Raw genomic sequence first — 13,263 nt, 5'->3', positions numbered from 1 at the left:
ACCGACAAGGCAGAAATCTGTCCCTTCAGGGAACTTGCCGATAATCCTTTTTCCAATCCTTCTTGAAGGAAGGATAGAATCCTAGGAATCTTAACCTTGTCCCAAGGGAATCCTTTAGATTCACACCAACAGATATATTTTTTCCAAATTTTGTGGTAAATCTTTCTAGTCACAGGCTTTCTGGCCTGAACAAGAGTATCGATCACAGAATCTGAGAACCCTCGCTTCGATAAAATCAAGCGTTCAATCTCCACGCAGTCAGCTGGAGTGAAACCAGATTCGGATGTTCGAACGGACCCTGAACAAGAAGGTCTCGTCTCAAAGGTAGCTTCCAAGGTGGAGCCGATGACATATTCACCAGATCTGCATACCAAGTCCTGCGTGGCCACGCAGGAGCTATCAAAATCACCGACGCCCTCTCCTGCTTGATCCTGGCTATCAGCCTGGGGATGAGAGGAAATGGCGGGAACACATAAGCTAGTTTGAAGGTCCAAGGTGCTACTAGTGCATCCACTAGAGCCGCCTTCGGATCCCTGGATCTGGCCCCGTAGCAAGGAACTTTGAAGTTCTGACGAGAGGCCATCAGATCCATGTCTGGAATGCCCCACAGGTGAGTGACTTGGGCAAAGATTTCCGGATGGAGTTCCCACTCCCCCGGATGCAATGTCTGACGACTCAGAAAATCCGCTTCCCAATTTTCCACTCCTGGGATGTGGATAGCAGACAGGTGGCAGGAGTGAGACTCCGCCCAAAGAATAATTTTGGTTACTTCTTCCATCGCTAGGGAACTCCTTGTTCCCCCCTGATGGTTGATGTACGCAACAGTCGTCATGTTGTCTGATTGAAACCGAATGAACCTGGTCCTCGCAAGCTGGGGCCAGGCCTGGAGCGCATTGAATATCGCTCTCAGTTCCAGAATATTTATCGGTAGAAGAGATTCTTCCCGAGACCAAAGACCCTGAGCTTTCAGGGATCCCCAGACCGCGCCCCAGCCTATCAGACTGGCGTCGGTCGTGACAATGACCCACTCTGGTCTGTGGAACATCATCCCTTGAGACAGATTGTCCAGGGACAGCCACCAACGGAGTGAGTCTCTGGTCCTCTGATTTACTTGTATCTTCGGAGACAAGTCTGTATAGTCCCCATTCCACTGACTGAGCATGCACAGTTGTAATGGTCTTAGATGAATGCGCGCAAAAGGAACTATGTCCATCGCCGCCACCATCAACCCGATCACTTCCATGCACTGAGCTATGGAAGGAAGAGGAACGGAATGAAGTATCCGACAAGAGTCCAGAAGCTTTGTTTTTCTGGCCTCTGTTAGAAAGATCCTCATTTCTAAGGAGTCTATAATTGTTCCCAAGAAGGGAACCCTTGTTGACGGGGATAGAGAACTCTTTTCCACGTTCACTTTCCAGCCGTGAGATCTGAGAAAGGCCAGGACAATGTCCGTGTGAGCCTTAGCTTGAGGAAGGGACGACGCTTGAATCAGAATGTCGTCCAGGTAAGGTACTACTGCAATGCCCCTTGGTCTTAGCACCGCTAGAAGGGACCCTAGTACCTTTGTGAAAATCCTTGGAGCAGTGGCTAATCCGAAAGGAAGCGCCACGAACTGGTAATGTTTGTCCAGGAATGCAAACCTTAGGAACCGATGATGTTCCTTGTGGATAGGAATATGTAGATACGCATCCTTTAAATCCACCGTGGTCATGAATTGACCTTCCTGGATGGAAGGAAGGATAGTTCGAATGGTTTCCATCTTGAACGATGGGACCTTGAGAAATTTGTTTAAGATCTTGAGATCTAGGATTGGTCTGAACGTTCCCTCTTTTTTGGGAACTATGAACAGATTGGAGTAGAACCCCATCCCTTGTTCTCTTAATGGAACAGGATGAATCACTCCCATTTTTAACAGGTCTTCTACACAATGTAAGAACGCCTGTCTTTTTATGTGGTCTGAAGACAACTGCGACCTGTGGAACCTCCCCCTTGGGGGAAGTCCCTTGAATTCCAGAAGATAACCCTGGGAGACTATTTCTAGCGCCCAAGGATCCAGAACATCTCTTGCCCAAGCCTGAGCGAAGAGAGAGAGTCTGCCCCCCACCAGATCCGGTCCCGGATCGGGGGCCAATATTTCATGCTGTCTTGGTAGCAGTGGCAGGTTTCTTGGCCTGCTTTCCCTTGTTCCAGCCTTGCATTGGTCTCCAAGCTGGCTTGGCCTGCGAAGAATTACCCTCTTGCTTAGAGGACGTAGCACCTTGGGCTGGTCCGTTTTTACGAAAGGGACGAAAATTAGGTCTATTTTTTGCCTTGAAAGGCCGATCCTGAGGAAGGGCGTGGCCCTTACCCCCAGTGATATCAGAGATAATCTCTTTCAAGTCAGGACCAAACAACGTTTTCCCCTTGAAAGGAATGTTTAGTAGCTTGTTCTTGGAAGACGCATCAGCCGACCAAGATTTCAACCAAAGCGCTCTGCGCGCCACAATAGCAAACCCAGAGTTCTTAGCCGCTAACTTAGCCAATTGCAAAGAGGCGTCTAGAGTGAAAGAATTAGCCAATTTGAGAGCATTGATTCTGTCCATAATCTCCTCATAAGGAGGAGAGTCACTATCGAGCACCTTAAGCAGTTCATCAAACCAGAAATATGCGGCAGTAGTGACAGGGACAATGCATGAAATGGGTTGTAGAAGGTAACCCTGCTGAACAAACATCTTTTTAAGCAAACCTTCTAATTTTTTATCCATAGGATCTTTGAAAGCACAACTATCCTCTATGGGAATAGTGGTGCGTTTGTTTAAAGTAGAAACCGCTCCCTCGACCTTGGGGACTGACTGCCATAAGTCCTTTCTAGGGTCGACCATAGGAAACAATTTTTTAAATATGGGGGGAGGGACGAAAGGAATACCGGGCCTTTCCCATTCTTTATTAACAATGTCCGCCACCCGCTTGGGTATAGGAAAAGCTTCTGGGAGCCCCGGCACCTCTAAGAACTTGTCCATTTTACATAGTTTCTCTGGGATGACTAAATTTTCACAATCATCCAGAGTGGATAATACCTCCTTAAGCAAAATGCGGAGATGTTCCAATTTAAATTTAAATGTAATCACATCAGATTCAGCCTGCTGAGAAATGTTCCCTAAATCAGTAATTTCTCCCTCAGACAAAACCTCCCTGGCCCCCTCAGATTGGGTTAGGGGCCCTTCAGAGATATTAATATCAGCGTCGTCATGCTCTTCAGTAACTAAAACAGAGCAGCCACGCTTACGCTGACAAGGGTTCATTTTGGCTAAAATGTTTTTGACAGAATTATCCATTACAGCCGTTAATTGTTGCATAGTAAGGAGTATTGGCGCGCTAGATGTACTAGGGGCCTCCTGAGTGGGCAAGACTCGTGTAGACGAAGGAGGGAATGATGCAGTACCATGCTTACTCCCCTCACTTGAGGAATCATCTTGGGCATCATTGTCATTATCACATAAATCACATTTATTTAAATGAATAGGAATTCTGGCTTCCCCACATTCAGAACACAGTCTATCTGGTAGCTCAGACATGTTAAACAGGCATAAACTTGATCAGAAAGTACAAAAAACGTTTTAAAATAAAACCGTTACTGTCACTTTAAATTTTAAACTGAACACACTTTATTACTGCAATTGCGAAAAAACATGAAGGAATTGTTCAAAATTCACCAAATTTTCACCACAGCGTCTTAAAGCTTTGAAAATATTGCACACCAATTTTGGAAGCTTTAACCCTTAAAATAACGGAACCGGAGCCGTTTTAAGCTTTAACCCCTTTACAGTCCCTGGTATCTGCTTTGCTGAGACCCAACCAAACCCAAAGGGGAATACGATACCAAATGACGCCTTCAGAAGTCCTTTATAAGTATCAGAGCTCCTCTCACATGCGACTGCATGCCATGCCTCTCAAAAACAAGTGCGCAACACCGGCGCGAAAATGAGACTCTGCCTATGCTTTGGGAAAGCCCCTAAAGAATAAGGTGTCTAAAACAGTGCCTGCCGATATTATTATATCAAAATACCCAGATAAAATGATTCCTCAAGGCTAAATATGTGTTAATAATCAATCGATTTAGCCCAGAAAAGGTCTACAGTTTAAATAAGCCCTTGTGAAGCCCTTATTTACAATCGTAATAAACATGGCTTACCGGATCCCATAGGGAAAATGACAGCTTCCAGCATTACATCGTCTTGTTAGAATGTGTCATACCTCAAGCAGTAAGAGACTGCACTCTGTTCCCCCAACTGAAGTTAATTGCTCTCAACAGTCCTGTGTGGAACAGCCATGGATTTTAGTTACGGTTGCTAAAATCATTTTCCTCATACAAACAGAATTCTTCATCTCTTTTCTGTTTCTGAGTAAATAGTACGTACCAGCACTATTTGAAAATAACAAACTCTTGATTGAATAATGAAAAACTACAGTTAAACACTAAAAAACTCTAAGCCATCTCCGTGGAGATGTTGCCTGTACAACGGCAAAGAGAATGACTGGGGTAGGCGGAGCCTAGGAGGGATCATGTGACCAGCTTTGCTGGGCTCTTTGCCATTTCCTGTTGGGGAAGAGAATATCCCACAAGTAAGGATGACGCCGTGGACCGGACACACCTATGTTGGAGAAATCTTTGATTTCCTGACCTCCGTCAGAAAATTTTTCATGTCCACCGAATCTATCAGAGTTCCCAGGAAAGGAACTCTTGTGAGAGGGGTAAGTGAACTCTTTTTTACGTTCACCTTCCACCCATGAGATCTTAGAAAAGCCAACACGATGTCCGTGTGAGACTTGGCTAATTGGTAAGTCGACGCCTGAATTAAGATATCATCCAGATAAGGCGCCATAGCTATGCCCCGCGGCCTTAGAACCGCCAGAAGGGACCCTAGTACCTTTGTGAAAATTCTGGGAGCTGTGGCCAACCCGAAGGGAAGAGCCACAAACTGGTAATGCTTGTCCAGAAAGGCGAACCTGAGGAACTGGTGATGATCTTTGTGGATAGGGATGTGTAGATACGCATCCTTTAAGTCCATGGTGGTCATATATTGACCCTCCTGGATCATTGGTAAAATAGTCCGAATGGTCTCCATCTTGAAGGATGGGACTCTGAGGAAATTGTTTAGGATCTTGAGATATAAAATTGGTCTGAAGGTTCCCTCTTTTTTGGGAACCACAAACAGATTGGAGTAGAACCCCTGCCCCTGTTCTGTTTTCGGAACTGGGCAGATCACTCCCATGGTATATAGGTCTTCTACACAGCGCAAGAACGCCTCTCTTTTTGTCTGGTTTACAGACAATTGAGAAAGATGGAATCTCCCCCTTGGAGAAGAATCTTTGAAATCTAGAAGATACCCCTGGGTTACGATTTCTAAAGCCCAGGAGTCCTGAACGTCTCTTGCCCAAGCCTGAGCAAAGAGAGAAAGTCTGCCCCCTACTAGATCCGGTCCCGGATCGGGGGCTACCCCTTCATGCTGTCTTGGTGGCAGCAGCGGGCTTCTTGGCCTGTTTACCCTTGTTCCAAGTCTGGTTAGGTCTCCAGACTGACTTGGATTTGAGCAAAATTCCCCTCTTGCTTTGCAGCAGGGGAAGAGGTAGAGGGACCCCCTTTGAAGTTTCGAAAGGAACGAAAATTATTTTGTTTGGTCCTGTCTTATCCTAAGGAAAGGCATGGCCTTTCCCTTCAGTGACGTCTGAAATGATTTCTTTCAGTTCAGGCCCGAATAGGGTCTTACCCTTGAAAGGGATGGCTAAAAGCTTAGATTTTGATGACACATCAGCAGACCAGGACTTAAGCCATAATGCTCTATGCGCTAAAATGGCAAAACCTGAATTCTTTGCCGCTAATTTAGCCAGTTGAAAAGCGGCATCTGTAATGAAAGAATTAGCTAGCTTGAGAGCCCTAATTCTATCCAGAATATCATCTAATGGGGTCTCAACCTGAAGAGCCTCCTCCAGAGCCTCAAACCAAAAAGCAGCTGCAGTAGTTACAGGAACAATGCACACTATAGGTTGGAGAAGAAAACCCTGATGAACAAATATTTTCTTTAGGAGACCCTCTAATTTTTTATCCATAGGATCTTTGAAAGCACAACTGTCCTCATAGTATAGTTGTACGCTTAGCCAGGGTAGAAATAGCTCCCTCCACCTTAGGGACCGTCTGCCACGATTTCCGCATGGTGTCTGATATGGGAAACATTTTCTTAAAAGTAGGAGGGGGAGCGAACGGAATACCTGGTCTATCCCACTCCTTAGTAACAATGTCCGAAATCCTCTTAGGGACCGGAAAAACATCAGTGTAGGCAGGAACCTCTAGAAATCTGTCCATTTTACACAATTTCTCTGGAACTACAATAGGGTCACAATCATCCAGAGTCGCTAAAACCTCCCTGAGCAATAAGCGGATGTGTTCTAGTTTAAATTTATTAGCCGTCATATCTGAGTCTGTCTGAGTGAACATCTTTCCTGAATCAGAAATCTCTCCCTCAGACAGCAAATCCCTCACCCCCAACTCAGAACATTGTGAGGGTACATCAGATATGGCTAATAAAGCGTCAGAGGGCTCAGCATTTGTTCTCACACCAGACCTACTGCACTTCCCCTGCAACCCAGGTAGCTTAGATAAAACCTCTGTGGGTAGTATTCATAACTACGGCCATATCTTGCAGGGTGAAAGAATTAGACGCACTAGAAGTAATTGGCGTCGCTTGTGCGGGCGTTAATGGTTGTGACACCTGGGGAGAATTAGATGGCATAACCTGATTCCCTTCTGACTGAGAATCATCCTGCGACATACTTTTAGTAGCTAAAATATGTTCTTTGCAATTTATTGACCTTTCAGTGCATGAGGGACACATTCTAAGTGGGGGTTCCACAATGGCTTCTAAACATATTGAACAATGACTTTCTTCAATGTCAGACATGTTGAACAGGCTAGTAATGACTACAAAGCATGAAAACACTTTATTTAGTGAAAAAAAGAACAATCTTAAAAAACGGTACTGCGCCTTTAAGAGAAAAAAAGCATACACGTTCTGCAAAACTGCTTTAAAATGCACCAAATTTTTGCAAGCAGACTCAATATATGTAGTTAAGTTTGCCCCACAAGGAAAATTAACATTTAACCCCTTAATGTGCAAACCGGATTGAAATTAGGCCTAAATCCGGAAAAAACACCCCCAGCACCTTGCCACAGCCCTGCTGTGGCGCCTACCTGCCCTCAAGGATAGTAAATATGGAGTTAAAGCTTCGATTTGGCCCAAAACATCCACAAGGGCCCTCAGGAGTTGGAGCTTGCTGAGTGAAAACAACTGCACATCTGAGGCGCGAAAATAGGCCCCGCCCATCTCACTCGATGTCTCTACAGCCTCAAAGAACTGCACCAGAGCGGTTTTAAACTAGCCATGTGGGTTCTGAGACCAAAAAAATAAGCCAAGTGTACCCTCAAAGTTGCCCAAAAAATGTTATTGCCCACAAAACGTTAACAGCACTCCCAGTTCATAAAACGTTTGCCTACAAACATTCAAAACTCAGTGTCAACCATTTTTGTAATTAGCCCCTTATGCAAGCTTAGTAATGCCCTTCTGTAGCTCTTAGGATTACTGATTACCCTTACCCTCATGGGGATACTGTCAGCCTTTCTGAAATACACAGTCTCTCCAGAAAAAATGACTGAACATACCTCACTGCTATATAGCATGAAAACGTTCCTCACACTGAAGTTTCTTGTACCCCTCAGCCCCTGTGGGAACAGCACTGGATCTTAGTGACAAATGCTAATATCATCATCCTCCAGGCAGAAATCTTCATCCATCTGCTGCCTGAGAGTAAATAGTACACACCGGTACCATTTAAAATAAAAAAAAACTCTTGCTTGAAGAAAATGAAAACTAACATTTTATCACCTCTTTCACTTAACCCTTCCTAGTACTTAGAGTAGGCAAAGAGAATGACTGGGGGGTGGAGCTAAGGGAGGAGCTATATAGACCGCTCTGTTGTGGTGCTCTTTGCCACTTCCTGTTAGCAGGAGGATAATATCCCACAAGTAAAGGATGAATCCGTGGACTTGTCGTACCTTATAGAAGAAATACATATAATAACAATATTAATTGTGAGGGGGGTCTTGGTGAGTTCCCACACTTTTTTTGTAGGACTTGACCCCCGTGCCTAGGTTACTTCAATTTGCTTTTTGATCTCCTAATGAAAATAGGACAAGCATTTTTGTTTACACAATACCGAAAGGTGTCTAAAGGGACATGAAACCCAAAATTTTTCTTTCACGATTCCGATAGAACATACATTTTTTTAACAACTTTCCAGTTTATTTCTAATATTAACTTTGCTTCATTCTCCTGGTATTCTTTCTTGGAGGAGCAGCAATGCAGTACTGGGAATTAGCTGAAAACATAGGTAAGCCAATCACAAGATGCCACCAATCCGCAGCTAGCTCCCAGTTCATAAACCTACCTAGGTATACTTTTTTTTATCAAAGGACACCAAGAGTACGAAGCAAACTAGCTAAAAGAAGTAAATTGGAAAGTTGGTTAAAAAGTAATGCTCTATCTGAATCATGAAAGAAAAAATGTAGGTTTCATGTCCCTTTGATGCCCTTTTAAATAAAGTAATTGGTATCTTATGTCCTTCTCAATAAACACAACATCATTATTTAAACTCCTAGCTTATTATCCTTTTGCATAACTGTTATCTTTCATGCATATACAAGAAGTGTCTTATTTAATTATTTGAAGCTTTATTCAGACTTACTTCTCTTTTTGAGCCCTGAGGTACGGTTTTATGATAAGCTTGTGCATGGCCACAAAGATAACAATAGGGCCCACAGTGGCATAAAACACAGCACTCGGAAGAAGTTGATCTGTCAGGTGGATAGGAAAGAAATATGTCTGACTTGCTCTAATTAACCTGGAACAAAGAGAAAGAAGAACAGATTAATACAAACAGTCTGCAGGCTATGGAACATAACACAGACCCTCTTGTTTATATGGTGCAAGGAATTCTGAATACTACTTGCTTTAAAGTGCACAAATTGTCTTTATCAAGGTTTTTAATGTGTTCGCGTCTAAGAAGTAACTAGTCAGCTTCATTATAGAACAACCAGCGTTTTCCAGGAACCCTGTTTTGCTATGATCATAGCAATACACAAAATCTGATGGCTCATCAAATCTGTTCTCATTTTGTTGTATAGCTATTTCATGCGTGCCGCATACTTTATCTTTTTCAGATTCAGAGCAGGGGTTTGCGGGCCTTGCTGACCCTTATACATCACCTGTCATTTGTTAAAACTGAAAAAACAAATTAAAATCCATTATTAGAGTCTTAAAGGGACATTCAACACTAAAATTGTTATTGTGTAAAAAGATAGATAACGCCTTTACTACCCATTCCCCAGCTTTGCACAACCAACATTGTTATATTAATATACTTTATAACATTAAACCTCTAAATTTCTGCCTGTTTCTAAGCCACTGTAGACAGCCACTTATCATGTGCTTTTTTATTTGCTTTTCACAACAGGAGACTGTTATTTCATGTGGGCCATTTAGATAACATTGTGCTCACGCCCGCGGGTTCTGCACAACACAGCTAAAATGCAAATCAATAGATAATAGATAAAGTCATGTGATCAGGGGGCTGTCAGAAGATGCTTAGATACAAGGTAATCACAGAGGTAAAAATTATATTAATATAACTGTGTTTTCTGTGCAAAACTGGGGAATGGGTAATATAGGGATTATCTATCTTTTTAAACAATAACATTTTTTTAGTTGACTGTCCCTTTAAGCCAGTAAGCATTTTTGGTCCCCATTTTTTTCCTTACAGAACATGCAAAATACAACAATGTAGCTCAGGTAACAGTAATTTAATTATTTGCAGTTCCTTTCACTGCATTTCCCTCTAGTGGCAGAAAGTGAACAGATCCACTTTGTGAACAAAAGCTACTATATCACAGTAGAAATGTATTTATTTGAAGCCGAAATATTGAAAAGCCGTACATAACTTTATTATAGAATAAAACAAACTCATTTCTATTTGTTCTGCAGTGAATTGTGTCCATGTGGTGTTTATTTTTACCCACTAATAAATATTTTACCTTAAAGGGACAGTAAAATCAAAACTAAACTTTTGTGATTAGGATAGAGCAACAACTTTCCAATTTGCTTCTGTTATCAAATTAGCTTTGTACTCTTGGTTATCTTTTATTGAAGATTAAAGCTAGGTAGGCTCATAAGAGCTCAGGAGTGTGCACGTGTCTGCAGTACTCTATGGCAGCAGTGTTTTGCAAAACACTGCTGCCATAGAGTACTAAAGACACGTGCAAGCAAAGTTGTTCAAAATTGCATGCTCTATCTGAATCATAAAACTTTAATTTTGACTTCACTGTCCCTTTAAATGGATACAGAGGTCAAAATGAAACTTTCAAGAGTGTGTGTGAGAGAGAGTGAAAGTGTCAGTGAAAGAATGTGTGTGTGAGCGAAAGTGTGTGTGTGAGAGAGAGAAAGTGTTTGTGTGAGCGCAAGAGTGTGTATGAGAGTGAGATTGTATATGAGAGTGAAATAATGTGTATGAGAGTGAAAGAGTGTGTATGAGAGTGAAAGAGTGTGTGTGTGTGAGAGAGAAAAAGTGCATGTGTGTGAGAGAGAGAAAAAGTGCCTGTGTGTGTGAGAGAGTAAAAGAGAGTGTGTATGAGAGAGTGTGTAGTAGAGTGAAAGATTGTGTGTGTGTGTGAGAGAGAGAGTGAAAGTGTGTGTGTGTGAGTGAGAGTGTGTATGAGAGTGAGTGAGTGTGAGAGAGTTAAAGTGTGTATGTGTAAGTGAAAGAGAGTGTGTAGGAGAGTGAAAGAGCGTGTGTGTGTGTGTGTGAGTGAAAGAGTGTGTAGGAGAGTGAAAGAGTGTGTTTGTGTGACAGAGTGAGAGTGTGTGTGTGTGAGAGACAGAGTGAAAGAGTGTGTGTGTATGACAGTGAAAGTCTGTGTGTGTGTGTGTGAGTGAAATAGTGTGAGAGTGTGTGTGTATGACAGTGAAAGTCTGTGTGTGTGTGTGAGTGAAAGAGTGTGTGTGTATGACAGTGAAAGTCTGTGTGTGTGTGTGAGTGAAATAGTGTGAAAGAGTGTGTGTGAGACAGAGAGTGAAAGTCTGTTTGTGTGTGAGTGCAATAGAGAGTGTGAAAGAGTGTAAGAGTGAAAACGTGCGTGTGAGAGTGAAAGAGTGTGTATGAGAGTGAAAGAGTGTGTATGAGAGTGAAAGAGTGTGTGTGTGAGAGAGAGTGAAAGTGTGTGTGAAAGAGTGTATGTGTGAGTGAAAGAGAGTGTGTAGGAATGTGTGTGAGAGTAAAAGAGTGTGTGTGTCAGTGAAAGAGAGTGTGTAGGAATGTGTGTGAGAGTAAAAGAGTGTGTGTGTGAGTGAAAGAGAGAGTGTATGAGAGTGAAAGAGAGGGTGTATGAGAGTGAAAGAGTGTATAGAAGAGTGAAAAAGAGTGTGTGTGAATGAGTGAGTGAAAGTGTGTGAGTGAAAGAAAGTGTGTATGAGAGTGAAAGAGTGTGTGTGTGTGAAAGAGAGTGAAAGAGTGTGTAGGAAAGTTAAAGAGAGAGTGTGTGTGTGAGAGAGAGTGAAAGTGTGTATGTGTGAGTGAGAGTGTGTATCAGAGTGAAAGAGTGTGTAGGAGAGTGAAAGAGTGTGTAGGAGAGTGAAAGAGTGTGTAGGAGACTGAAAGAGTGTGTGTGTGAGAGAGAGTGAAAGTGTGTGAGAGAGAGTATGTGTGAGTGAAAGAGTGTATGTGTGAGTGAAAGAGAGTGTGTATGAGAGTGAACGAGTGTGAGTGAGAGAGAAAGTGTGTGTGAGTGAAAGAGTGTGTGTTTGAGAGTGAGAGTGTGTAGGAGAGTGAAAGAGTGTGTGTGAGAGAGAGAGAGAGAGAGAGAGTGTGTATGAGAGTGAAAGTCTGTGTGTGAGACAGAAAGTGAAAGTCTGTGTGTGTGAGTGAAAGAGTGTGTATGAGAGTGAGAGAGTGTGCAGGAGAGTGAAAGAGTGTGCAGGAGAGTGAAAGAGTGTGAGTGTGAGAGAAAGAGTGTGAGTGTGAGAGAAAGAGTGTGTATGAGAGTGAAAGTGTGTAAGAGAGTGAAAGAGTGTGCGTGTGAGAGAGAGTGAAAGAGTGTGAGAGAGAGTGAAAGAGTGTGACTGTGAGAGAGAGTGAAAGTGTGTATGTGTGAGTGAAAGAGTGTGTATGAGAGTGAAAGAGTGTAGTAGAGTGAAAGAGAGTGTGTATGATAGTGAGTGTATATGAGAGTGAAATAATGTGTATGAGAGTGAAAGAGTGTGTAGGAGAGTGAAAGCGTGTGTGTGTGTGAGAGTGAAAGTGTGTGTGTGTGTGTGTGTGTGTGTGAGAGTATGAGTGTGTGAGTATGAGTGTGAGTGAGTGAAAGAAAGAGTGTGTAGTAGAGTGAAAGAGTGTGTGAGTGAAAGAGTGTGTAAGTGAAAGAGTGTGTAGTAGAGTGAAAGAGTGTGTGTGTGTAGTAGAGTGAAAGAGTGTGTGTGTGAGAGAGAGTGAAAGAGTGTGACTGTGAGAGAGAGTGAAAGTGTGTATGTGTGAGTGAAAGAGTGTGTATGAGAGTGAAAGAGTGTAGTAGAGTGAAAGAGAGTGTGTATGATAGTGAGTGTATATGAGAGTGAAATAATGTGTATGAGAGTGAAAGAGTGTGTAGGAGAGTGAAAGCGTGTGTGTGTGTGAGAGTGAAAGTGTGTGTGTGTGTGTGTGTGTGTGAGAGTATGAGTGTGTGAGTATGAGTGTGAGTGAGTGAAAGAAAGAGTGTGTAGTAGAGTGAAAGAGTGTGTGAGTGAAAGAGTGTGTAAGTGAAAGAGTGTGTAGTAGAGTGAAAGAGTGTGTGTGTGTAGTAGAGTGAAAGAGTGTGTGTGTGTAGTAGAGTGAAAGAGTGTGTGTGAGAGTGAAAGAGTGTGTGTGAGAGTGAAAGAGTGTGTGTGAGAGTGAAAGAGTGTGTGTGAGAGTGAAAGAGTGTGTGTGAGAGTGAAAGAGTGTGTGTGAGAGTGAAAGAGTGTGTTTGAGAGAGTGAAAGAGTGTGTGTGAGAGAGTGAAAGAGTGTGTGTGTGTGTGAGAGTGAAAGAGAGTGTGTAGCAGAGTGAAAGAGTGTGTGTGTGTGAAAGTGAGTGTGTAGCAAAGTGGAAGAGTGTGTGCGTGAGAGTGAGTGTGGAGGAGAGAGTAAGAGAGTGTGTGTGTTTGTGAGAG

At 42.9% G+C, this 13,263-nt stretch overlaps 1 protein-coding gene across 1 annotated transcript in view; it reads right to left on the bottom strand.

Moving 5' to 3' along the window:
* DNAJC11 (DnaJ heat shock protein family (Hsp40) member C11) overlaps positions 1-13,263 on the bottom strand; it is a 524,045-nt gene that overhangs the window by 69,194 nt on the left and 441,588 nt on the right. Inside the window, exon 11 of the mRNA XM_053690381.1 lies at positions 8,776-8,931. Within this exon, the coding sequence (XP_053546356.1) occupies positions 8,776-8,931 (156 nt within the window). The remainder of the gene's footprint in view (positions 1-8,775; positions 8,932-13,263) is intronic.

This window comes from Bombina bombina, chromosome 8 (genome assembly GCF_027579735.1).
Source record: "Bombina bombina isolate aBomBom1 chromosome 8, aBomBom1.pri, whole genome shotgun sequence".
Classification (NCBI taxonomy): Eukaryota; Metazoa; Chordata; class Amphibia; order Anura; family Bombinatoridae; genus Bombina; species Bombina bombina.
This window is presented reverse-complemented; position numbering and strand designations above follow the sequence as displayed.